Source organism: Anomaloglossus baeobatrachus, chromosome 2 (genome assembly GCF_048569485.1).
Source record: "Anomaloglossus baeobatrachus isolate aAnoBae1 chromosome 2, aAnoBae1.hap1, whole genome shotgun sequence".
Taxonomy (NCBI): domain Eukaryota; kingdom Metazoa; phylum Chordata; class Amphibia; order Anura; family Aromobatidae; genus Anomaloglossus; species Anomaloglossus baeobatrachus.
In genome coordinates this window covers 120,676,152-120,703,149 of record NC_134354.1, presented here as the reverse complement: position 1 = coordinate 120,703,149, position 26,998 = coordinate 120,676,152, and the positions used below count along the sequence as shown (strand labels likewise).

General features: G+C 45.4%; 1 protein-coding gene across 1 annotated transcript in view; it reads left to right on the top strand.

Annotated features, from left to right (window-relative positions):
• The window catches only part of PAFAH1B1 (platelet activating factor acetylhydrolase 1b regulatory subunit 1), a 106,603-nt gene extending 80,297 nt beyond the window's left edge, over positions 1 to 26,306 (top strand). Inside the window, exons 6-11 of the mRNA XM_075335296.1 lie at positions 11,234 to 11,402; positions 13,890 to 13,992; positions 14,084 to 14,312; positions 14,393 to 14,494; positions 15,393 to 15,549; positions 22,158 to 26,306. Coding sequence (XP_075191411.1) covers positions 11,234 to 11,402; positions 13,890 to 13,992; positions 14,084 to 14,312; positions 14,393 to 14,494; positions 15,393 to 15,549; positions 22,158 to 22,231 — 834 coding nt within the window. The 3' untranslated portion in view covers positions 22,232 to 26,306. The remainder of the gene's footprint in view (positions 1 to 11,233; positions 11,403 to 13,889; positions 13,993 to 14,083; positions 14,313 to 14,392; positions 14,495 to 15,392; positions 15,550 to 22,157) is intronic.
• Positions 26,307 to 26,998: the final 692 nt, after the last annotated feature.

The following is a 26,998-nucleotide window of genomic DNA, read 5'->3' as shown; positions in this document are numbered from 1 at the left end:
GGAATGAGCCAGGAATAATATATAATTGATCTGTCCTGTTCCCTGGTATGCCACCATTACCCACAGGTATTTTGTATGGCAGCTGGCACCTGTTGCTTGGAAAAAGTCGATCAGGTTTGTCTGCTCATGGTCTCCAGCCCCATTTCTCTGTAATTTATCCACTGATACGCTCTTTCCCTACAATGCAGGTCATTTAAACTCCTTTTATAAAGGGCTGATGCTCGGGCTGATTTGTCTTTCATCTGAATGTTTGGAGCTTTTGTTTCTTTTGTTAATTATTCATTTTCTGATGTAGAATTTGCTTGTTCCTAATTGAAAGGGGTGTGAAGTCAGAGACTCCATAATAATTACTTGTCATCACCTCTTCATGTGTCAGGTCTGCTGTCATGTGTAATTGCCCGGCCATAGATTTCCAGTCTGATGCAAATAGAAACGGTGGTCTCTTCACAAAGTAAACTGTTGCATGAAACCGTTCTTTTCATGGCTTTTATATATTGAATTGCAAAGATCCCCCACTCTTTTCACATTATGATGTAATTAAGGGAAATGGGTAGGTTATTTTTATAAAACTCCATGAAACTAGATAAGCTACAAAGAGTGGTCTAAAACGCCTAATGCTTTCCAGATCTGTTACTTGTTTTGTTTAGTAATTGACCCCTAGCATTTAATCATGAGGATAATAGTCATTATAAAACCACAACCTGTCACATCGGCAAACTCACCATGTACTCTTAGGCAATGTGCACACACTGCGTTATGCCTTTTTGATGTGTTTTGGGTGCAGTTTTGTCAGAAAACTGCATGCGTATCCTTATGAGTCAGGGCATTCTGAAGGGTTGTGCACGTGCTGTTTTTTTTTTTTTTCCCTTTCTCTCCTTTTCATTGGGGGACACAGACAGTGGGTATTATGGTGTCTCCAGGGAGGCGTGACACTAGATTTGAAAGTGTTAGCTCCTCCCCCCACAGCATATATCCTAGCTAGGCAGGAAACTAGCTGTTTTTTCTAGTGTCAGCAGGGAGGCTGACATGTCTGGCCTGAGCCCTACCAGGTGCCTTAGGCCAGTTTTTTTTTTTTATTTTGTTTTTTATCATTCTATTTTTGATTATGGGGCAATACCAGGGTGCCTTGCCACCCTCGTTCCCCCCGCGTACGGGCAGAGGAAACCTGGCGTGCACAAGCCGTCAGTCTTCCCTCGTGCCCAAGTGGTCGGGTCTGCGTACCCCTCCAGGCTCCCTGGAAGCACCTCACACCAAGGTAGCTCCAGAGGGCTAAGCAGAGCCGAGGACCTGTTTCAGCCTTGAGCTGAAGATGCGTCCCTGAGATCCGCGCATCCCCGGACCGACGCGTCTTCAGACAGAGCCAAGAGCAGGTAGCGAGGCGACGAGTCTTCTGTCCCCTGCATCCAAACCGCCGCCTCAAAAGGCACCGGTGGGGCGATGCAGGCCGTGATCCCGGGGAGCCTTATTAATTTAGCCCCCGGCGTCGGCCTGCATTCTAGCAACGCCCCCTCACTGCTCTGGAAGCTGCTCTGTCGCACCGGCTCTCCTTCTGATTGGCCGTCACGTTTGGTCCCAGCCCTGGGACCAATCAGCCTCCGGGGGCAGTCTCTCTCCTCCATGCTGCCAGGAACGCTGGACGCCATTTTCCACGTGGGGAGCAGACACGGGTGAGATCGCCTCCTTGGCTCTGCACTTCTGCAGCGCTATATACCGCTCTACTCAGCGGTATATCGCTCTCTCTCTCTAGCGGTGTGTGCCTGCTGGCTAGCGGTGTATATCAGCTATTAGCGGTATATACTGGCTCTGCCTGCAGGTATATGCCGACTGACAGTATATGCCATTTTGCTATCTGTATATATCGGCTGTGCATAGCAGTCACTTTATAATACTGCTAGTGGCTCCTCACTCATATAACAGCGGCATAACTCTATCCCAATAGGGCTAAAGGACTCTATTGCTGACATGCGTAACCGCAAGGGTGATAAACCTTCCCAGGCGTCCTCTTCGGACCGGTACTATGCCTGTACCACCTGTGGACGCTTGTTTTCTAATGGCCGAAGCTATCCACTATGCCGGGGCTGCGATGCCCCTACTACCGTGTCACAACAGACCCCGTTGCCGGACCAGGATGCCGTGCAGTCTTTGGATTCTGCTCCGGCCAGGCAGCACCCCCGTCTGATGACGTAATGCCTGCATGGGCTCTTCTAATGTCTAAAAGGATAGAGGACCTTGCCACTCAGATATCCCAGCCTTCCACAGGCTCCCACAGCCTTCCCCCGGCTCAGCTCCCTCAGAGGAGCCTGATTCGTCTGGTCCCTCTTCCCCAGAACGTAAAAAAGCTGTTTCCAAAAGGCGCCATTGCGACCTCTACGCCTCATCCGACTCAGACGATGGTCAGTCTGACCGAGGTTCCGTGACTTTTAGTAGTCACGAATCTCAAGACTCTGACTCTGATTCATATGTCCTTTCTGAGTCTAGGCATATAGAAGACACTCTAATTTCGGCTGTCAATCACTCTGTCGATTTCTGATCAGCCTCCGGACCCGACTTCTCAGTCGGCAATCAAGTGGGACAAGAAGCCCCCTAAGTCCTTTGCCCAGGATCCGGTTTTTCGTCAAATTATATCTAAACGGTGGGATCACCCTGATAGAAGGTTTAATTATTTTCTTCACTGCTCCCTAGATGCGGCTAGTTTGTCAGCCCTAACGGCAGCCAATGCTGTCTTTGCCTGCAGAGTCCTTTGGCTAAAGATATGGAATGCGGACAGTGCCTCCAAGAAATCCCTGTCCACACTCCCCTTCCATGGCCTTCGTCTGTTTGGAGAATCCTTGGACAAACTCATATCTGAGACGACGGGTGGTAAAAGTACCATTCTACCACAAAAGCGGCCTATATCCAGGAATTTTAAAAAAAATCTCCTTGGCGCAGGCAGCCCTTTCGGCCTGCCCCCCAAAAACCATCAGCCCAAGGATCGTCCCAACGCTCAGATCGAGGATCCGGTCCCTCAAGGGGCTCTTCCTGGCGTTCCCACTCCAAGCAACCTAAACCCAAAGGACCTCACCCTGTACAGGCCCCCTTAGCATGACGCCAGGTATCCCTCAGATCCGACTCCTGTTGGAGGGCGGCTTCTGCTTTTTCGGGATATCTGGCTAGACCACACTCGCGATGCTTGGGTTCGAGAAATCGTCACCTCAGGTTACAAGATCGATTTACATTCCTTGCCGCCAACAGGTTTCTGCGTTTTTGTCTTCCAAAGTCCAAAACGCAAAGCCAGGCCTTTTTTCAGGCCATAGCCTCTTTACAGAAGACAAACGTTATCATTCCAGTGCCCCTGGAACAGCGTGGCAAAGGTTTCTATTCAAACCTTTTTTGTCGTTCCCAAAAAAGATGGCTCTGTCCGCCCTATCTTGGACCTCCAAAAGGCTGAACAGATCCGTACGGATTCGGACCTTCCGAATGGTATCTTTGAGAGCAGTGCTAGCCGCCATGGAACCGGGAGAATTCCTAGCTTCCATAGACATTCAAGATGCTTATTTACACATTCCCATATGTGTATCTCATCAACGGTTCCTTCGTTTTGCCATAGGACACCGTCATTTCCAATTCAGGGCCCTCCCCGTTGGGCTGGCCACCGCGCCTCAGGTCTTCACAAAGGTCATGGCGGCCATCATGTCCATTTTACACCCCAGAGGCGTCCTGGTCGTTCCCTATTTGGATGACCTTCTTGTCAAAGGGAGCTTTCAAAGTTTGCTCAAAGCGTGCAGATTTGCCTAGACATGCTGTCAAGGCTAGGGTGGCTTATCAACTTCAACAAGTCTTCCCTCATTCTTCATCAGCGCATCACCTTTTTAGGTATGCTGATAGACACGGCTCAGTCCAAGGTTTTTCTTCCGGAAGACGAGAGGTCTTCCCTGATCCGGACTGCCCAATCCCTCCGCTCTCGCCGTTAGGGCTAAGCCACACGGCGAGAAAAACAGTGCGAGTGGAGTGCGATAAAACATCGCATTCCCCTCGGACCAATTCTAGCCTGTGTGTCAGCACACATGGGCGATTATTTTCTCAGCTCTAATCGGACTGAGAAAACAATCGCAGCATGCTGCGATTGTAAGCTGAGTCTTTCTCTCGCACCCATTCAAGTGAATGGGGCGAGAGAAAAATCGCACTGCACTCGCGGTAATCCGGTGTACTGCTAGTGCAGTGCGAGAATGGCAATAGCCGGCTACGCAGTAGAGAGGGAGAGAAATCCCTCCCTCCCCTCCTGAGTGCCGGCCCGCCCCCCGCAGCTGAGGTCTGCTCGCACGAACGGACCTCAGTTGCAAAGACACAGGCATGACACTCGGCTCTGCTGTACTGCCAGCACGAGCCGAGTCTCATGCAAGTGGATCGCAGTAGTGCCCGTGTGGCCCCAGCCTTACACATACCTTCGGAATGGAATGAGAGTGTTAGGCGAGATGGTGGCAGTCATGGAAGCCGTGTCCTTTGCCCAATTCAATCTGCGCCCTCTACAACTGGATCTTCTATCCTCCTGGGACAAGAATCCAGCTTCTCTAGACTGGTCAGTTCGCCTATCTCGGACTGCGCTCAGCTCCCTCGTCTGGTGGACTCAAGCGTCATCCCTATCTCAAGGGAAATCCTTCCTCCCTGTCCACTGGCAAGTAGTCATGACGGATGGGGGGCGGTGTTTCTCCACCACACTGTTCAGACGCTGGTCTCCCGAGCGCTCCCTGCACATCAGTGTTTTAGAGATCAGAGCCATATTTTTGTCCCTTTAGAACTTTCAGCCCTTACTATTGGGCCTCCCTGTTCGGATCCAGTCAGACAATGCCGTGGCTTACATCAACCGTCAGGGAGGAACTCGCAGCAAGGCAGCGATGAAGGAAGTATCCAGGATTCTTCTTTGGGCAGAGAAGCACATCCCCATTTTTTCAGCTGTCCATATTCCGGGGATAGACAACTGGGCCGCAGACTTTCTCAGCAGTCAAGGTCTAGCGGCAGGCAAATATGGTCCCTCCACGACGAAGTGTTTAATCGGATCACCCTTCGTTGGGGACTCCCAGATGTGGACCTCATGGTGTTTCGGATAAACGCCAAAATACATCCCTTCATATCCCGGTCGAGAGACCCGCTAGCGATCGGCTCCGACGCTCTAGTCTTTCCGTGGGCGCAGTTTCGCCTACCCTACATCTTCCCTCCGTTTCCTCTCATTCCGAGAGTAATCAAGAAAATCAAAGCGGAGGGAATCTGTGATCCTCGTGGCCCTGAATTGGCCCAGGAGAACCTGGTACCCAGAGCTTCTCCAACTTCTCGGCGACACTCCCTGGCGTCTTCCAGACCGCCCGGATCTTCTGTCGCAAGGTCCAATATTCCACCAGAATACAGCACAGCTGCATTTGACGGCGTGGCACTTGAATCCTTGATTCTAGCCAAGTCAGGTCTTTCTTCTAAGGTAGTTCATACCATGCTTAATGCTCGGAAGCCCTCCTCCGCCAGTATCTATTACAGGACCTGGAAGACCTATCTTTCCTGGTGTGACCGTCTTAATCGGTCGCCCCTTGCCTTTTCAATCCCTAATGTTCTTGCCTTTCTGCAAAACGGTCTGGACTCGGGACTGGCTCTTAGTACCCTTAAGGGACAAGTTTCTGCCTTGTCAATATTCTTCCAGAAGCAGCTGACTTCTCGTCCTCAGGTCCGTACCTTTCTTTAAGGGGTAGGGCATTTGGTCCCTCCTTATCGCCACCCCTTAGATCCCTGGGATCTGAATCTGGTTCTCGGAGCTCTTCAGCTTCCTCCCTTCGAACCTCAGAGAAATCTCTCAACGACTGTCTTGGAAGGTTTCCTTTTTAGTCGCCATTACCTCTATCAGGCGAGTGTCCGAACTTGCGGCCCTTTCCTGTCGTTCACCTTACCTGATATTCCATCATAAGGTGGTCCTTCGGCCTTCCCCCCCCCCCCCCCCGCCTTTCTTCCGAAGGTTGTATCTTCTTTCCACTTAAACGAGGACATTGTGTTGCCGTCATTCTGCCCGGCCCCGATCCACTCCTTTGAAAAAGCCCTTCACACTCTAGATCTTGTCAGGGCTCTGCGGATTTACATCTCCAGAACAGCGCCGTTGCGCAAGTCCGATGCACTCTTCGTTCTCTCAGAAGGACACAAAAAGGGCAACCAGGCTTCTAAATCCACGATTTCTCGATGGATCAGGACTGCTATCTGTGAGGCTTACAAAGCACGAGGTTTTGTTCCTCCTCAATCTGTGCGGGCCCACTCTACGTGAGCAGTGGGTGCTTCCTGGGCTATCCGCCATCAGACTTCGGCGGCCCAACTCTGCAAGGCAGCCACCTGGTCCAGTGTGCACACGTTTACAAAATTCTACAGAGTGCATACGCATGCCTCCGCGGATGCTGCTCTTGGAAGACAAGTCCTTCAGGCGGCAGTGGCCCATTTATAAGTGGCCACTGCTCGGTTTTCAGTGTTTTGATATATGTTCACTGCAGTTGCAGTTGTTAGTCAGCTCTTAGTCTGATGTTATACACTGTTAATAGTTCAGTTCCCACCCAGGGACTGCTTTGGGACGTCCCACTGTCTGTGTCCCCCAATGAAAAGGCGAGAAAGGAAAGGACATTTTTGTGTACTCACCGTAAAATGTCTTTCTTGGAGCCTTTCATTGGGGGACACAGCTCCCACCCTTTTTCCTGCCTAGCTGGGGTATATGCTGTGGGGGGAGGAGCTAACACTTTTTCAATCTAGTGTCACGCCACCCCTGGAGACACCATATAACCCTCTGTCTGTGTCCCCCAATGAAAGGCTCCAAGAAAGACATTTTACGGTGAGTACACAAAAATGTCTTTTTTTTTTTTTTATTTTTTTTTTTTTTTGCAAATTTGGTGTAGAAAATAAATTGCAGCATGTCCATTCTTTAGCCGTTTTTGGCAGCATTTTTCCCAGCTCAAATCCATGAAAAATGCATGCAAAAACGCCCAGGTTTATTTTCTGCCAGGAGATTCAGATTGTGCACAGAAACATATCTGCAGTGTCCACATAGCCTAAGGCTATGTGCCCACGGGACCTCGCACCTGCGGATTTTGCCGCTGAAAACCTGTGGATTTTTCTGGATTTTCTAGATAAATCCGCAGGTTTCAACAAGTACAGACACTCCCAATGTTATCCTATGAGACTTGGGGAGTGCTGTGTCCATCCTGCGGTATGTGCAGCTGCGGAATATGCAGCGGATGTCCCGCAGCCGCACGTAACTGCATGTCCATTATTCCTGCGGAAATACCTGCGGAAATCCCAGCCCTCCACTATTCCGCAGGTAATTCGCATGAATGTCCGCAGGTTTTCCACAGCTATTTCGCTGGAATCCCGCAGCTATGTATATCAGTGGATTCCGCGGAGCTGCTGCGGGAAACCTGCGGATATATCTGCGGGTACAGAGTCCCGTGGGCACATAGCCTAAAGGTGGCTGCACAGTGCTCGTGTGAGTTATCTCCTATCCAATTGTGCGTGTCTTATTTTATATGGAGATGGTGGACGACTTTGGTGGCAGCTTTATGCCCTTTGTTATTAAAGGATAGCTGATAAGATGTCTGATTCTGTGTTTTTTTTTTTTTTTTTTTTTTTTTCTCTTGATCCTGCAGATATGGAGATTCTGACACCATATATACACCAATCACAAAAAGTTAGGGTTGTTTGGTTTTCGAGTATAATTTTATGGAAAACTTAAAAGTTCATGTTACAGTGATATTTTATTGTGAAAGTAGGGCATTTAAGTAAAAGCATGCAATGGAGATTTCTTCATCTTAAACTATTTTAAAATAAAGCCAACAATGGTGGGTATACCCTCCACCTACTAAAAATATTGTCTCAATAACTTGTCATGTGGCCTTGAGCATCAATTACAGCTTGAGTGACGTCTCATGCTGATCACAAGTGCCATTATTGTCTGCTGAGGTGTGGCATCGCAGTCTTCTTGAAGGGTGGCCCTCAGGTCATTGAGGATCTGGGTTAGAGTTATGAGCCTCTACATGGCGACTAAACTAATCCCATAGGTTTTCTGTGGGATTTTAATCTGGAGAAAATGCAGGCCGCTCCATTTGAGGTACCACAGTCTCCAGCAGCTGTTTTCTAATGATGTGACCTCGATGAGCTGGAGCATTGTTGTCCATGAAGATGAAATTGGACTTGGGGTGTTTATGCAGAGGCACAATGACTGGATTAATGTCATTCAATTAGTTGGGGCTTGTCACTGCACCATTCACAAAGTGTACGGTAGTTCTCTATTGGCTATACACACCTGCCCACACTGTAACACCACCACCACAAGGCTCGTCCATTAAGATGATGATACATGTGCCTGGTGGTGTAGTCAAGTGTCCTTGCAGTTCGTGTAGCACACAGACCACGCTGATGTCAGTGGTTTTGAGTGGTCTGATGTGACACTTGGGTGCCTCTCGTGTCCCTTAAATGTACCTGGAGTTTTGTGGCATGAACCATCCAGTTTCAGAAGGGCATTGTTCACAATGAAGTGCTCATCATTTATGGGATTTGGAGAAAAGATGTCCATTTCTGATGTCTTTCTGTGACTCTTGCAGTCTCTATTGCAACCTGCTGATGACACTGTTGGGCTGCTTTCACACCTCCGGTTTCTGCAATGCGGCACAATCCGGCACTTTGCAGGAAAATCGCAACAGTTTTTTTTTTTGCTGCCGGTTGCGTTTTTTCTGCATAGACTTTAATTAGTGCCGCATTGTGCCGCAAGGCCTTGCGTTACATCCAGTTTTTGACGCATGCGGCATATTTAGCCGATGCGGCGGCCGGATGGAACGTTACCTGGCACGGTTTTTCGATGCGGCAAAAAACGCATCCGGCCGCCGCATGCGGTTTTTGCCACTGCGCATGCTCAGTAGTATGCCGCAAGCGGCAAAAAACGGACGGGCCGCATGGGAAAAACTTATGCAAAGGATGCGGTGTTTTCACCGCATCCGTTGCATAGCTTCCACAGCCGGATTGAGCCGCAGAGCTCAAGCCAGATGTGTGAAAGCAGCCTTACACTGCAAGCTCAGTGGCCACTTCCATCTGAGAACATCCTCCTTTAACCCCTTAACGACTGCGGGCCATTATAATGGCATCGGCGGAAAACATTTACTCACCGGCTGATACCAGATGTCACGTGATGTGATCACGTGATTTCCGGTGGTTGTCATGGTAGCACAGGGTCATCTAATGAATCCTGTAACTCACATGTCTCACTTTCAGTTTCACCTGGCCCAGAGCTGGCTGAGACATGAAATGAGCATATCTGCTATTCACAGTCCAGAGCGATCAGATTGCTAATCCACACAGTCCCCTAGGGTAGTAAAATTAAAAGTTTTTTAAAAAAAAAAACCCACACACCTAAAAGTTCAAAATACCCCCCATTTCGCCCCATTGAAAATGAAATATACACATTTGGTATTGCCGCGTTCAGAAATGCCCGATCTATGAAAATATGTAATCAATTAATCTGATCGGTAAACGGCGTAGTGGCAAAAAAAAAATCTAAACGCAAAATTTACGTTTTTTTGGTCCCCACATATTTTGTGCTAAATGCAATAACAGGCGATCAAAATGTAACATCTGCATAAAAATGTCAGCCTGAAATGCAAAAAGAAGCAGTCGCTGAGCCATAGATCCCGAAAAAAAGAGAACACTCTGGGTCACGGAATATGGCGTAAAACATGCGCCACCTTTTTTTTTTTTTTTATACAAACTTCTAATTTTTTTTTTTTTAATCCCTTAGATAAAATTAAAACTATACATGTTTGTCTACGAACATGCACGGACCTCAGGCATCACACCCACACATCAGTTTTACTATATAGTGAACACAGTGAAGGAAATATCTCCAAAACAATCGTGCTATTGCACTTTTTTTTTTTTTGCAATTTTTCCACATTTGGAATTTGTGCCATTTTCCAGTAGCCTATATGGTCAAACCTATGGTTAATTTAAAAGTACAGCTCGTTCTGTAAAAAATGAGCCCACACATGACCATATTGATTAAAAAATAAGTGTTACGTGTCTCGGAAGAAGAATTGCGGAAAAAAAAAAATGGAGAGCGAAAAATCAGCCGGTCGTGAAGGGGTTAAAGCTTTGCAATGGTGAGGTACTGGTGATCAATTAAGTATTGTTTTGGTCTCATGGTGGCAAAATGAGAACAGCATGATGAGGACGGGAGTTTAAATACCAATTCTAACAGAACCCCCCAAAATTTATTGGTGTGATTCATGGATCAAACATCTCTTATGAGTTTTGCCATTAAGCTCCTTGTGCAAAAAGTAGTGAAATGTTGGACATGTGCATCCAAAAGATTAGAGAAGGTTGCATAAAATTCACCTGAACAGGATAGAGGGCATTTAAGGATCATCTTGAAATTTGACCCCTGAAAACCAAATATCCCTAACGTTTTGTTAGTAGTGTATATATTCCCACCCACCATTGTAGACACTGCGCCCTCGCGATCCTAGTGTACCAGTGGGCTGTACGGTTTATGAATATTGTACTTGTCTTTATGAATACCCCTTTTCACATGTAAAGCACCATGGAATAAATGGTGCTATAATTGTGTGTGAAATGTATGTGTGTTTTTATATTCTATTTAGTTTGATATCACACAGAATATTTGTGTCTAAAATCAGAATTGCAAGGCATTTGAAATAAGCAATGTCATCCCGGCCAAAAAGGAGATATATACAATATATGTGTGTAATCCTCCAATCCTTCTGAAACGCGTGTGGCAACCTTTTTCATGAAGTGTGAACAGCACTTGCCATTATGTCTTCTGCTTGCTTTGTGGGGGATATGTTGTTCCTGTTAATGCATATACTTTTTGCTTATTTTAGAAAACAATTTTTATTGGGTTGGGTGTTTATAGTCTCCTCATCTCCTTATCTATCCTCTGTAATCTACCTGTGTAGTTTTGGGCCGGTGCCTCTTTTCTTTCTTTCTGCAGCATGTACTAATATTTGTCATTATGGACTTACAAGTGTATTCTGGTTGTGGTTCTTCATGTTTGTGTGACGATTGATTGTGTTGGAAATCCCCAGCACTGCATGGATAATCCTGTGCAAGCGTTCTTTGTCTGTGTGCCTGGCAATTATAGAAATAGGTGCCAGACTGCCCCGCAGAGTGCAAATGGAAGCCTCCACAACCTGTCACGCCACGAGCTGCTGCTAACAGATTTCTCTCTCCTTGTCAGGTGTGGGACTACGAGACGGGAGATTTTGAGCGCACACTCAAAGGACACACAGACTCTGTACAAGATATTTCATTTGATCATTCTGGCAAGTTTCTGGCCTCTTGCTCCGCTGACATGACTATCAAGCTATGGGATTTCCAAGGATTTGAGTGCATTAGGACCATGCATGGTAGGAGCCAGTCATGTTTTTCCAATGTTCACAAATGTCATCTCCTTAAATGTAAATCTAGATCCTAGAGAAACCTTTTGCTCTGCACAGAATCTTCAGATGCTTGTTACGTTCTGCCACGTAATGGCTTTGTACGCCAGGAATCATAAAGAAGTCTGGGGCAGTTGCTAGAACAGCATATGATGCATATCCCAGATGTGGCCCTGTATTATGTGCCATGTTCTCAGTCACATGTTCTGCCCTTGTATTGGGGAAACCAAATACATTTTCTACATTACATTTCCTCACAGTAATTGTAAATCTTGTCACGGTGACAGACCTGGTAAAATAAACTCATCTAAGGGGTGCTTCACACACAGCGAGATCGCTACCGAAATCGTTGCTAGGTCACGGTTTTGGTGACGCAACAGTGACCTCATTAGCGATCTCGCTGTGTGTGATACTGAGCAGCGATCTGGCCCCTGCTGCGAGATCGCTGCTCGTTACACACAGCCCTGGTTCGTTTTCTTCAAAGGCGCTCTCCCGCTGTGACACACAGATCGCTGTGTGTGACAGCAAGAGAGCGACAAATGAAGCGAGCAGGGAGCAGGAGCCGGCATCTGGCAGCTGCGGTAAGCTGTAACCAAGGTGGTTACCCGATATTTACCTTAGTTACCAGCCTCCGCAGCTCTCACGCTGCCTGTGCTGCCGGCTCCCTGCTCTCTGCACATGTAGCTGCAGTACACATCGGGTTAATTAACCCGATGTGTACAGTAGCTAGGAGAGCAAGGAGCCAGCGCTAAGCAGTGTGCGCGGCTCCCTGCTCTCTGCACATGTAGCTGCAGTACACATCGGGTTAATTAACCCGATGTGTACAGTAGCTAGGAGAGCAAGGAGCCAGCGCTAAGCAGTGTGCGCGGCTCCCTGCTCTCTGCACATGTAGCGATGTTATGATCGCTGCTGCGTCGCTGTGTTTGACAGCTAAGCAGCGATCATAACAGCGACTTACCAGGTTGCTGTGACGTCACAGAAAATGGTGACGTAACAGCGACGTCGTTGTCGCTGTCCCTATGTGTGAAGCACCCCTAAGAGCGCTCTTCCTCACCCCTAGCTGAAACTAGTATCAAACTGAAGAGTCTGTGTAGTTATCGCAAGATCTGTTTCTGAGCAGTTGGTGTCTGTCACGTGAACACATACGGATTGCCTTACAGCGATCATGTGATTCAGAACCAAGTCACCCCAGAGAATCGGGAATCTGTTCTCCTTGGGAAAGCTTTGGGCTGTTGGATTAAGTTACTCACTATGATTGCTCTAAATTAGAGGTCGGCCATAGGGACAAGTTCACATCTACATATATCAGATTCACATATATCTGCTAAATGCCTAGGTAAAATTAGAAGCAGTAAAGAATACACTTTATCAACAAATGTTAAGGGTACGTGCCCACGATCAGTATTTGCATTTTGTACGTTGCGCGTGTCTGCTGCATCCACAACGTTGTGTTGTACGGTAAAAGCACAGTGGATGGGACTTGGAGAAATCCCATGCCCACTGTACTTCTGTTCTCTGCAGCATAAACTGACATGTGGCGCGGCTTTCCGAGCAGCACCATGTCAATTTAAGCTGTGAAGACGCAAGTGTTCTACGTAGCGCCCCGAACCCTGATCGTGGCCACGGGCTGCTGCAGTGTCCTGCGGAAATCACTCGTGGCCCCGAGGAGAGGATCATGTGCACCCACACTAACAAATGTAGATGCACAAGGCTGGAAGCATTCAGGTTTAGAAATGTGAACAAAGGCTCAGTAATAAGGCTAAGTGCACACTGCTTGTCCTTTTAGTTTACAGTATGCTGTTATTAAGCAAATGGAGACCAAAAGTGTGTGGTGTTTTTTGTTTTTTTTTTGAACAGCAACTGCTCTATGGGTATTATAAACATGTCCAATCTGTAGATAGTTATTGAATAGGAAAATATTTAGATTTATAGGATGGTGGGGAAAATGCTCAGTATACCCTGTTCTACTTTTCTCATTCTGGGCTGGCCCACTTGGTAATTACTCAATGGGTAGAACTGTTGCCTGGAACAAAAAAATAAAGTTGAAGCCCAAGATTGGTTTCCTTTTTAAAGTGATTGTTCTGTCTACTTTTGGGGACATAAAAAAAAAAAAATTGGTATGTCCCCAAAAGTAGACAGAACAATCACTTTAAAAAGGAAACCAATCTTGGGCTTCAACTTTAATTTTTTTCCAGGCAACGGTTCTACCCGTTGAATAATTACCAAGTGGGCCAGCCCAGAATGAGAAAAGTAGAACAGGGTATACTGAGCATTTTCCCCACCATCCTATAAATCTAAATATTTTCCTATTCAATAACTGTCTACAGAATGGACCTGTTTATAATACCCATAGATCAGTTGCTGTTCACAAAAAAAAAATGTTGGTATTTTCATTTATTTATTTTGATTTTAAGCCCTGAATACGATTTCTGATGTGTTTATTGGTTTTGTCTATAGGTCACGACCACAATGTTTCATCAGTAGCGATAATGCCTAACGGAGATCATATAGTGTCCGCTTCAAGAGACAAAACTATTAAAATGTGGGAAGTTCAGACCGGGTAAGGATTTGCTTTTCCAGTTTTGCTGTTCATTATTTTCTGTGCCTTTTTGATATATAGTGTGTAATGTTGTTTTGTTTGTTTGTTTTAGGTATTGTGTGAAGACTTTCACAGGCCACAGAGAGTGGGTCCGCATGGTGAGGCCCAATCAAGATGGTACACTGATTGCAAGTTGTTCTAACGATCAAACTGTCCGCGTTTGGGTGGTAGCAACGAAAGAATGCAAAGCAGAGCTAAGAGAACATGAACACGTCGTAGAGTGCATCTCCTGGGCTCCCGAGAGCTCCTATTCCACTATATTAGATGCCACAGGATCTGAGGTACATACACAGTGCCTGTAAAAGCTCTTTAGCTCTTGGTGGTGATGAACTCTCTTATGGTGTAACCTTTTCTTTTGCAGACTAAAAAGAGTGGTAAACCTGGACCGTTTCTGCTATCAGGTTCCAGAGATAAAACTATTAAGATGTGGGACATCAGTACTGGCATGTGCCTAATGACGCTCGTGAGTAAAATAATGTACCGTATTTTTCGCTTTATAAGACGCACCCCAAATTTTGACATAAAAAAAATAAAAATGGGGTCCGTCTTATACTCCGGTGTTGTCTTACCGGAGGGGGGGGGCAGCAGTGGTGGTGAAGCGGGGTCACAGGAGGCAGAGGTTGTGCTGGCAAGTGCGGCGGGTCAGTGGCGGCGGGGTCCGTGGTGGCAGGCACGGCGGGGTCCATGGTGGTGGCGGCGGCAGCAGCAGCGGCGGGTGAGTGGTGCAGCAGGCCGGTGCGGTTAGTGTCCCAGTGTCCGCGGTCCCGGTTCAAATGATGGCGCCTGGAGCGGCGCATGCGCAGATGGAGCTCTCATCCAAGGGCTCAATCTGCGCACGCGCCCGCTCCCGGCACCATCATTTGAAACTGGGACCACGGACACACTGGGTGATCTGCGGCACAGCCGCCAGCACGCACGCACAGAGTGGCAGCCAGCAGGCTGCCTGCCCACCCGCACAGAGGCAGCCGACACAGACAGGCACCCGGCTGCCGCCCACACGCAAGCACAGGTACCCGGCCGCTTGCATGCAGCCACAGGCACCCGGCCGCCCGATCGCCGCACAGACAGGACCCCCAGGTAAAGCTATATTCCGATTTTAAGACGCATCCCTCATTTTCCTTCCAAATTTTTGGGAGGAAAAGTGTGTCTTATAATCTGAAAAATCCGGTATATTAGGGAAACATAGCTGCTTTCTTCCAGAGGAGGCTGCTCTCTTATTGAGAGATATTGCAGCTGTACAATGAATAACTAGTATAAGTGAAATGAAATTGGTAATACTGTGACAATAACTGTGGCTGTAGCTCAGATCAGATTTTAACTTTTTTCTTTTTTTTCCTTTATCCTTTTTTTTTAATCTGTAGGTTGGCCATGATAACTGGGTACGTGGTGTTCAGTTTCACCCAGGAGGTAAATTTATATTGAGTTGTGCCGATGACAAGACCCTTCGTATTTGGGACTATAAAAACAAGCGCTGCATGAAGACCCTGAACGCGCACGAACATTTTGTTACCTCTTTGGGTAAGGAGTGTGCCATCTGTTTAATGTGTTTTTTTAAATTATCTCTGAAATAGCTGCGACCGGACAGCATGGCACTCAGTTGGCTAGTGTAGAGTAGTGATGGGAAATCTAGTTCATTTTGGTGATTAGTTCACCATGAACTAGTTCACTGAAAAGATTAGTTCAAAAGATTAGCTCATTTAGTTCATCTAGTTCAGTATTTCTTTCCACTCTATCCTGAGGAGCTGATAGGAAATGCATAATGTGACCTGTGAACTAAATGAACTATATGAGCTGCTGAACTGAATGTTCTACTGAGAATGAATCAGGACAGTCTAGTTCAGTCTGATGCATCTCACTCAGCCCAGCAGCGCCCCCTGTGTAGAGTGTAGAGTACTGACCCATAATGAATGTGTATGAGGGAGCTGAGAAGCAGTTCAGCAGCCACCATTTTGAGAACAGAACAGGAGCCAATGGTAAAGATTTTAGCAAGACTGATCTAGGCTACAGGAGGGTGATCCTCTACAGGAGGCTGATCCTATCACACAGACGGGTGAGGGGCATGAACCACACACAGAAAAACTCTCTCTCATACACACATATGAGCTGTGTCTGTCTACTGTGCAATTTCAGTATTTATTAATATTATTATTACTATTATATTTATATTTGATGTGTGGTATAGTGTTACTCCCTTCTTTTCCAGCATCAGGAGCTATAAAGAGCAAGTGTGAGGGCAGGAGCCTCCGGGAGCTGTAGAGGAATCACTCTCTGTCTCCTCACACTGCTGTTTAGTTCAGTATTTCTCTCCACCCTGTCCTATGAGCTGACAGGAAATGCATCATGTGACCTGTGAACTAGATGAACTAGATGAGCTGCTGAACTAAATGTTCTACTGAGAATGACTCAGGACAGTCTAGTTCAATCTGATGCATCTCACTGAGCCCAGCAGCGCCCCATGTGGTAGTGTAGAGTACTGACTCATAATGAATGTGGATGAGGGAGCTGAGGAGCAGTTCAGCATTCACCATTTTGAGAACAGAACAGGAGACAGTGGTAAAGTTTTTAGCAAGACTGATCTTCTAGACTACAGGAGGCTGATCCTCTACAGGAGGCTGATCCTCTACAGGAGGCTGATCCTCTACAGGAGGCTGATCCTATCACACAGACAGGTGAGGGGCATAAACCACACACAGAAAAACTCTCTCATACACACATATGAGCTGTGTCTGTCTACTGTGCAATTTCAGTTTTTATTAATATTATTACTATTATATTTGTATTTGATGTGTGCTAGTGTTTTACTACCTTCAAGTGTGAGAGCAGGAGCCTCCTGGAGCTGTATGAGGATCACTGTCTGTCTCCTCCCACTCTAGTTCATAATGAACTAATCTCTGTCAGGATGGTGAACTAGATGAACTAGTTCACTCTGAAGATTAGTTCATTTTGAACTACTCACTCACGAACTACCCATCACTAGTGTAGAGACCTGTCACTTAAGGGATGCTGGGCGGGAAGATGTCGCTGGTGTATGGCATTTTGGACTAGTCAACCAAATGGCGGCATCCCCGGCCAGCTTTTAAATGTATGTTTTGTTTTTTTTCTTAAACGCAGTGTTGGAGAAAGACTTGCCTACTGGAATTGATGGAAATGATTCATACTGAGCATAGTTTGAGCATTGTGAACCAGCAGTTGGGTCTCTACAGAGGTGTTGTGTGCAGGTCTAGTGTTATTTGATAGAGATTAATGTAGTTATACTTCATACTCAGACAAATACTGTGATAGTTTACAAAGAATGTCACCTCATTTGTAATAAAATTATCAAGCCTCAAGTTTGGTTTAATAATGTTATTACAAATGAGGTGACATATCTTGTAGATTCCTGAACGACTATCACTTGGAGATGAGCAATTAGCCTGAATGAGCTTGGGGCAGATTGGCTTGATACCTTATTCTTTGTTGAAAGTGTCTTCATTTCTCTGGGGGAAAAAAAAGAAAAATTTATTTTATAAGGCGGAGTGCACATTTTTTTTTTTTTTAAGCGTGGCAGTATTGTCATACTGAACCAATCCGAAGGGCCACAAAAAAAAGGGGCGTACTTGCATTAATACACCAGTAAAACAAAGTTTTCAGTATTTGAAAAGGATTTGGAGAGTTTCTGCTAAAATAAGTCAGTGTGCACACACCCAACTTAGGCTAGGTTCACATTTCCGTTGTTTTGCATCAGTCACATGCGTTGCTTGACGCATGCGACTGATGCGTTGTACAACGGATGACAAAACAGAATTCATTGTTGGACTCCGTTGTGTGCGGGGGCGGAGTGCGAGGTGGGTGGAGCCGAGCGGGGCCATGGCGCGGTCTGCATGGCTGGGACAGGTGTGTGTGTGTGTGTGTACATGCGGAGTGCGGGAGGGGGCGGAGCCGAGCGGGGAAGTGTCGGGCTCCCTGCACACGTAGCCAGGGTAAATATTGGGTAAAAACTAAGCAAAGCACTTTGCTTGGTTACTCGATATTTACCTTGGTTACCAGCGTACACCTCTTAACGCTGGCTCTTTGCACACGTAACCAGGGTAAATATCGGGTAACTTGGCAAAGCGCATTGCTTGGTAACCCGATTTGTATCCTGGTTACGTGTGCAGGGAGCCAGAGAGAGCATGCGCAGCGAAATCCCATGGATTATGGATTGCGCTGCTCAAAAAGCGTTACAAGCTGCGTCCTCCCGCCCTGCGGTCAGTCGTTCCACGATTGATCACTCAGGCGGAGGATGCAAGGCAGCATCATCAGTCACAATCCGCCGCTCATACAAGTCTATGGGAACATCGGAATCCGGCAAACTGATTCCGTTGTTTACCAGAGCAGCGGATTGTGACTGATACAATTTAACGAAAGTGTGAACCTAGCCTTACACTGAGTTTTTGGAGCAAAAACTAAACTAAATTTTCCTCATAATCTCAAAATTGTTTTGAGGATTTTACGATTTTACAATTTTAACCTGAAGCAGGTTATGGATTGCTAAATGATCAGAACCATCGTCAGTACAGGAATACATTACCAAGCTTAGTATTGTGACCAATAGCACTTTCAGGTCAGCACCATGATGCACTCGTATCACATGGACCTGCAACTCCCAGTATACCCTTAACAAAATAGTAAGGAGATACTGGGAGTTGCTATCAGTCTTCATTAAGCTACAGACCATACAGGATCCACAGTACTGATGAGATGTGGTCAGTGTCACAAAATTTACATCGAGGTACCATATGATGACTTTTCACATCCACAGTTCATCTCTGCAGTCTTCCCTCTTCTCTGGTCTTCTGCAGCACATCCTGACATGGTGGCTTTAAAAATAAACCTCATTATACTGCCCCTTAAATAAAAATATCTCCCGTGCTGCGACTTTAAATAATAAACTTTCACTGTGCTTCCTGCACAAAATATATCCCAATAAGAGTTCTCAAAGCAACACCAACCCCCCTCCTTCCTCCTGTAATAGTATATGCAATCTTTGTCTCCTCTTGGAGCTCTTACTGTTTCCGGCCGCCTCCTGTGCCCTTCTGCGCCAGTGAAAGCAGCAGTGTGATGAGGTCACTGCATAATGACCTCGCACACTGCTGCATGCCATGGCGGGTGATGACTAGCGCTCCTCTGCTCTGCCTTGTCCCAGCACGCAAGTATTTAACTGTTATCGTGTCTGAAAGACATACAGTTGAATATAAGAGAACTGCACAACATCCTTGGGTGGGCCATATGTTGTGCAGGCCTCTGCTTTATGGTCTCTCCAGGCAGCAAAGCATAAAAGCCAGGGGGCAAAAAAAAAAACAAAAAAACTAATTTTATTCTCATGTCCTATAATTCTGTCACGCCCTCCCAATCCTCTGTGCTGATCTTTGGCTCTTCCAATTGCTGAGGCCAGTGATTTGCGCCAGAAGTGGTGTGAGGCCAGGTGCAGGCCCAGGACTGATAAGTAGTGATGAGCGAGCACTACCATGCTTGGGTGCACGGTGCTTGGTGAGCGAGGACTAACATGCTCAGGTCATGTAATGAGCAGTTGGCTGCTCAGATGGGCTCGACGACTTGTGTACGGAGTATAATGGAAGTCAATGGGGAACTCTAACATTTTTCCCATAAGATTTTCTGGAAAAATGCTAGTTTCCCATAGATTTCCATTATACACAGTACATGAATCGAGCCCTTTCGAGTGGCCAACTGCTCGTTAAGAGACCCGAGCATGGCAGTCCTCGCTCATCACTACTAGTGAGTGAAATGTATTATATAAATATAATATATATATATATATATATAATGTGTCTATATCATACAGTAAAATAAAGAAATAATTAAAAAAAATGGTGTGCGGTCCTCCCCCAAGTTTGATACCAGTCAAGGTAGAGCCACACAGCTGAGGGCTGGTATTCTCAGGATGGGGGGAGCCTCACTTTATGGGGAGCCCCCAGCCTAAAAATATCAATCAGCAGCCGCCCGGAATTGCCGCATCCATTAGATGCGACGGTCCCGGGACTCTACCTGGCTCATCCCGATTGCCCTGGTGCGGTAGCAATCAGGGTAATATGGAGTTAATGGCAGCCCATAGCTGCCACTAAGTCCTAGCTTAGTGATGGCAGGCGTCGGAAACACCCCCTCATCACTAAGCTGTAAGTGAAAGTTAAATAAACACAATCGCCCAAAGAATCCTTTATTTGAAATAAAATACACAAAAAACACCCTCTTACACCACTTTATTAACCCCTAAAACACCCCTCCAGCTCCGAAGTAATCCACACGAGGTCCCACTACGCTTCCAGCTCTGCTACATCTGACAATAATAGAGAGCGGCCATAGAGCTCGTCCGCTTTCTGTGAGGGTCAAGCCGCCAGTGAATTTAGCCGTGTGGGATCTGCTGTGACAGCTGAGTCCTCCACCTGTGACCACATATCAGGCTGCGGCTGAAGTGAGCCGCGCGATCAGCGGTGACGTCACTCGTGATTTGCGGCGTCACGGCACATCACCTGAGTGACGTCAGCGCTAATCGCGCAGCTCAATTCAGGCCTGACAGGTGGATGACTCCTGCGTTTTTTTTGTTGTTTTTTTTTAAGCCAAAAACGCTGCTCAAAGTAGTCACCACAAAGATGAAAACGCTGCATCTTTGTGGTTAAAGAAAAAGAAAAAAAATGCAGCGTGCGCACATAGCCTTAAAATATTTTGATGAGCTACCTGAATGATGGGGTCCAGCACTTTGCAGTCTTACTGATCAGTTGTTGTTTTGTCAGGTTTGATGGAAACCTTGACTTTGTTACATAGCCACTGCTGCCAAGAGTGCACTGCAGCCCCTCATATTCTGATATCGTGTGCAGCAGTTTCTGCTCATTGAAGAGCTGTGCAGTGTTCACATCCGGCCTGAACAGATGACGGCTGGCCGGTGAGGCTGCCGGGTGTGACCACCATTCTGATGTTAATGACCGGTCATCAGCTCTATATGCTCAGACAACCCCTCTTCATGAGTGATCCACTTAGGCTATGTGTCCACGAGAGAATGTAGCTGCGGATTTTTCTGCATCAAAATCCGCAGCTTTCCCGCAAAATCCGCACCTTTTCAAAGGTGCGGATTTGCCGCGGATTTTGGTGCGGATTTTTTGTTTTTCCCAATTTTAAAGCCAAAATCTGCACGAAATCCGCTGTGGAAAAATCCGCAGCGTGGGCACAGCATTTCCAAAATGCCATAGAAATGGCTGGGAAGTGCCTGAGCTGCAGATTTTCAAAAAATCTGCGGCTTTTCCGCGAGAAATCCGTGGCAAAATCCGCGCATTTTCCGCAGCGTGGGCACATAGCCTTACTGTACAACAGATTACTTAAAACACAGCCGAGACTTTTAAATCAATGCTACATTTTTAGGATTTTTTTATGTATTTAATAGTGATCTGTGAATAGTAACTCTGCGTGTTTGGATAATGTTTACCGAATATAGAGTTCTATTCCAGTATTCGTTACGGTAAGAAATGTTTGGGGTTTTTTTGTTTGTTTTTTTTTCCCCCATTGACTTGCATTAGGTTTATTGTTTGTGACGAATACCGAAATAGTATTTTGCAATTCGTTAAGAATAATCCGAACACGAATAGTTACTCTTCACCCATCTTTATCTGCAGATTAATACAGTGCTGGCGAACTAGAGTAGATATCAACAAATCTGTGGAACGTCTGCTTGGATTTGACATGTTCTGTTTTTGGAATCCGCAGCATATAATAATAATAATAATAATAAATTCATTTATATAGCGCTATTAATTCCATAGCACTTTACATACATTGGCAACACTGTCCCCATTGGGGCTCACAATCTAAGGTCCCTAACTGTATGTCTTTGGAGCATATCAGTTCTTTGGGGTTTTTTGTGTGGCATTAATTGTGTATTTTGCAATGTAACAGGTGAAGACTGATACAACATCTGCATGACACTCGTTCAGGTGTTTTGCAGAACAAGCTGCAGTAAATGATCTGTGTGAGCGTACCCTTAGGAGTGGAGAGCAGTCGCTTTCCTTTAGTTCGCGGTCACACCAGTGAGGATGTTGCTGCATAGGAGTACAAATTTCCTTATTTCATTACTGACAAGTATTCTTTTTATTTCTCTCTAGATTTCCACAAGACTGCCCCCTATGTGGTCACTGGAAGTGTAGATCAAACAGTAAAAGTGTGGGAGTGCCGTTGATTTAAAGTCACCTTGGATCCCAATGCCTCTCCCCTTCCTCTGGATGCACTCAGATACCATGGTTACCCATTGAGCTCTGTTAAATACCTATTGTCCTTTCATGTAAATTATTCTGGATGTAGATTGAGCTTATTAAATGTTACACAAAAAGTATTCATGCATGGTGAATCCAAATTGTATACTGTAAATTTACATACGTTGTCTAGAAGTACCATAGGTTTAAGAACATGGGCAGGCATTGGTCACATCAGACCTAACAGGCAAGAACTGGGTAATTCTGGGGAGTCCCTCGCTACCTGCAGAATCATGCCTGTCACTCTTTGTCTTGGGTTGTGGTTTCCTGGATCGGTCGGCTCACTTCGGAAGCACATCTTTGTGGGGCTTTTTGAAAAGTAATGTGGATCTCCTACACTATTTTTAGTGAGCTTTAAAGTTGTACACTTCGTGTTGGAGTGTCTGCAGAATTGGAGTTTGTGTAGCAGCAGCACTTGTCTTTTATGTATGTAAAGATTACTGCAAAACATGGCACTAAATACTTTGTTGCAGGTATTAAACTTACCATTACACGTGGGTTGTTTCCCTTTTTTCTTTTTTCTTGTTTGCGGATTTGGATGTTCTACCGTTTGATTAGTGTCTGATAATCGCCACCTAGGGTTCGTTCCGAGGCATTACACACTTGATGGCCTTTATGGGGATTGTTGGATGGTAACCAAAGACTTCACATCAGTGGTAAAGTGAGAATTATGCAACCAAATTGATAAGCATACCTACATTTCTTCTAATAACCACCTGCACCGAGAGAACATTGTAACGCGTTACCTCTTCATTTTTTTACGTCAGTCCACCGTTGTGTGCCTCCGAATTAGCTACCACCATGCCTTCATCTAGAACAGAGGTTTGCTTTCTTTTTAAAATAATTTTTTATTATGAGAACGTCCACGGGAATCCCCTTTATGAACTGACTTTTTAGAATAGAGGACCACTTAAAGAAAACTCACTGTAGGTACAAAATTCCTGTCTGCATGACGTCCGGTGTGGACGGGCTAACTTGCCCTTAGATTAACCGGCTTAAGCCATTTACAGCCATGTGGGCAAGGTAGCTTTACTGTCACTTTTTTTTTTTTATCAGGATGGAAGTTTTTTGAAGTCAACTTTACACTTTTTTTTTTTTTTTTTTTGTCCTTCCTTCATGAGAAGTTGACAAGATGCTAAAGTGATAAATGATTGCTACATCAATACCTGGAGCACAGACGTCTGAAGACACTTGTGGCTATGTTGCTGGAGGGATTAACTTGGTCATACATCAGTTATGGATCGGCAAGAATCGTATACCCCGGGCCCTGAGCATCTGACCTAGTCCTTGCACATAGCGTGGTTGGTTTCATTGCCCAGACTAAGCTATGGTTACGTTTATACACGATTGTTAGGTTATACATAAAACAAAACACAGACTAGGCTGCAAAAGTTCGAGAAGAAAACTGGTATCCAGTGCACCGTATCCTGGGGGCCTCATGCCTTCCCCATAGACGAGGCCAGCTTCTGGCACGGCTGGGTCAGAGAAGTAAATGAGCATGCTGTAAGACTCCTCCAAGCCAGATCGGGCATTGCTTTTCAAAAAGTACCTTCCGGGTCCATCCTCTGGATTAACACCGATAACTGCATTGTTCCTAACCCATCCACCATGCATGTATGAAACACTTTGTTTTCTCTATGGATTTTTTTTTTTTTTTAAATACCCATTGTGACTTTAATGTTTTATAATTTTTTTTTTTCTACACTTCTGTAAATTAGGAAATAACAAAAGAGCTTGCAATACTTGTGTAACGCAATGAAGGCCCATGTGCAGTTCATTGTGGGGTCCACCATGTATCCTGCTGTACCCCGGGAGGGGAATATGGCGTTATAAAAATGACAGAAATGCACAAACACCTTGTGGATGCTTGGCCTGTTCCATTATCTGTGGAAAATGAAGAGAAACCTCACCTTTCACACTACACTAATGTTCTGTTTCTCCCCAGCTTTGCTTCTTATGCGCTTATCGGTCTACCGGTAACTATTCTCTCCAGTATGAGCTCTGGACATCGCAGTGTCTCATCCAGTCCTCCTATGTACGCCTTTTTTTTTTTTTTTTTTATAAAGCTTTATTTAAATAGTGAAGTCCAGTTTTTTTTTGTTTTTTTTTTTCCCCCTCGTTTTTATAATGGGATTTCCATAATGCAGTGAGGATCTTGATACACAGTAGGTCCTGCTCTCCATTTCTGAACACTTTCTCGAAGAAGCCGTGAACTTGTCGACATTGTGCGTACCATGTAATGGATTCCTTGGCTGCTGAGTAGATATATGGTCTGCTTTCATCCTGGCACTTAATTATTGGGCAAGTGTGAGTGTGCCTTATTGCCTCCTTGCGTACTTTGGTACTTTTTTGTATAGTATGTTGAAGCAATGATGACCTGCTTTGTTGTGCTGCTGTCCTGGAGAGGCCTAGTTGAAGGCTTGAGCTCACAGAAAATGCCTTGAGATATTTCGAACCAAAAGGAAATTCCATGTCATAGGTGATGTCACTCTGTGCTTTGTTCCTTTTTTATTATTTTGGAGGGGGTCAATCGGATGTTTATTTGCTCCTTGTGTGTTTTTGAAGGGATGTGTCCTATAAACAGCAGATTGAGATGAACCATAGCAGCCAATGGCAATGAAACTGTACAGTGAGCGGAAAAAAAACATGGATGGCACAATGTATGTATACCATAGGCCTAAAGTATAAAAACTGACTTGAATATCTGCTTTAAAGCGTTATCGGCTCCTAGTAAACTGTTTGGACAGGGATGACTTGCTCCCTCGGTTATCCCTCTGTAACCCTGAACATTTGCCGTCTGCCTCTACAATGACCCTATTGAAGAGGCCACGTCCATGCAAACCAACATCAGGCTTCACCTCTATAATGTCTCCTCGTTGACGGACGTGCGTTTGCCTTGTGTTGCCTGTGATTGAATTTAGTCCTAGTTATGGCTGAAAGTGCGACTACGTTCCACCAGTAGTAACCAGAAACACGGGGACTCTGAATTTAAAGTTGTTGCTGTTTAATAGCATCTTGCACTTTAGAAGTATAAGCCGTCCTGCTTTTGTGTGGTGTGACCAATGATGTGCCCAGGCACTAATCAAACAATAGTTACTAGCCAGCTGTCCAGGGCCGTGGAGCACTGTAGATAAAGAAACTGACTCTAGACCCACAAAGCCCAGTCTACGTATAATTGTCGATATCCCCCTCCCCCGCTTCTGTTTGCCTCTTCTGCTTCATGTGAACCTCTGGTATTTTAATTCTTTAGCCAGCACTCCACCGGTGCCCTCTGCGAGAGATGTGTACACATTACTATATTGCTGTTCAGCGGTGACTTGATAATCCTGGAAATGTTTATCTGTGGAAACAAAAACAAAAAAATGGGGAGCAAAATGTATATCTAACAAAATAACAGGCACTTACATTATTTGTCAAGACCGTAGGTATAGATAATAAATTAAACTTACAGATTGAGGTCTGTGGTGAATGTAAATTCTGGGGATCTGGTCGAAAAATGTTTTCCCTTGTGTAAATGGCGTCATGGATTTACAAGTCACAGCTGAGACGTTTCTCCTCTAACCGACTGTTTTATTTTAGCTGTCCCACACGATCATGTAAGTGGCTACTTTCTTGTCCTCCAGGCGGCCATTGTCCCACACGTCATTCCTCACCTTTCTCCAGTTCCTTCTTGAAGAACATCTTCAGCGTAGTTGACCCTGACACGGACACGAGATTGTGTCCACTTTCATAAGGAAAAAAAAAAAAACAAACGGGAAGGTTTTATTTTGGAGGATTTTTTTTTTTCTTTTTAAGACTGTAAGCGTTTAACTGAGAAGAAAGTGACACAATTAAAAGACAAATATAAAAATCAGTAAAGGAATGTATATAATACTGCTCTGTGTTTTACAGTAAGACTTGTTGCTCTCAGACTGTGTAAAACAAAATTTATTCATGTTTTCTGCATATTAAAAAAAATCTTATTGTACCAATTGGTAAACTATTAAATGCATATAAAATAAATGTGTGCCTGTTGTCTGCTTTGGATAACCAAATTGTAGAGCAAAATTGATCCTGACCAATTTATTTTCTTAAATGCTAAATTCTAATAGGACTTCTGGCTGTGACTTTAGTAAAATTGCTGTAACTGCATCCACAGGAGGAGGAGTTGTCTTTTAATATGGTGCCCAGATAGGAACGCACATGCTTTACCTGCATGTGGCTTTGTAATTTTGTTTTGATTGTTGAGCCATAAGGGTATTTTATTGATCAGACTCTGTTGGATGCGAGGTCCTGGCTCACAATCTCCATTCTAGATCATTCCGGAAGTGTTCGATTAGATCAGCTCTCTGTAGGCATAGTCCAAGTTGTTCAACAAAAGAACACAACCACACCTTTTATGGACCTTACTTTGTTCTCTAGAAGCAGTCCCATGGGGAACAGAATAGGACCTTTCCCCAAACTGTTCCTGGAAAAATGGAAGCTACATTTGTCCAAAATGTCTCAATGATTCAGCATACTAAGGCTATGTGCGCACGTTACGTAATTGCATGCAGTTACGCTGCGATCTGCACCGCAGCGTAACTGCATGCGTCCTGCATCCCCAGCATAATCTATGAAGATTATGCAGGAGACGTGCGCACGTGGCGTATTAGAGCGCAGCGCTTCGGCTGCTGCCCGAAGCGCGCGTTCTAAGTAGTGACATGTCACTTCTT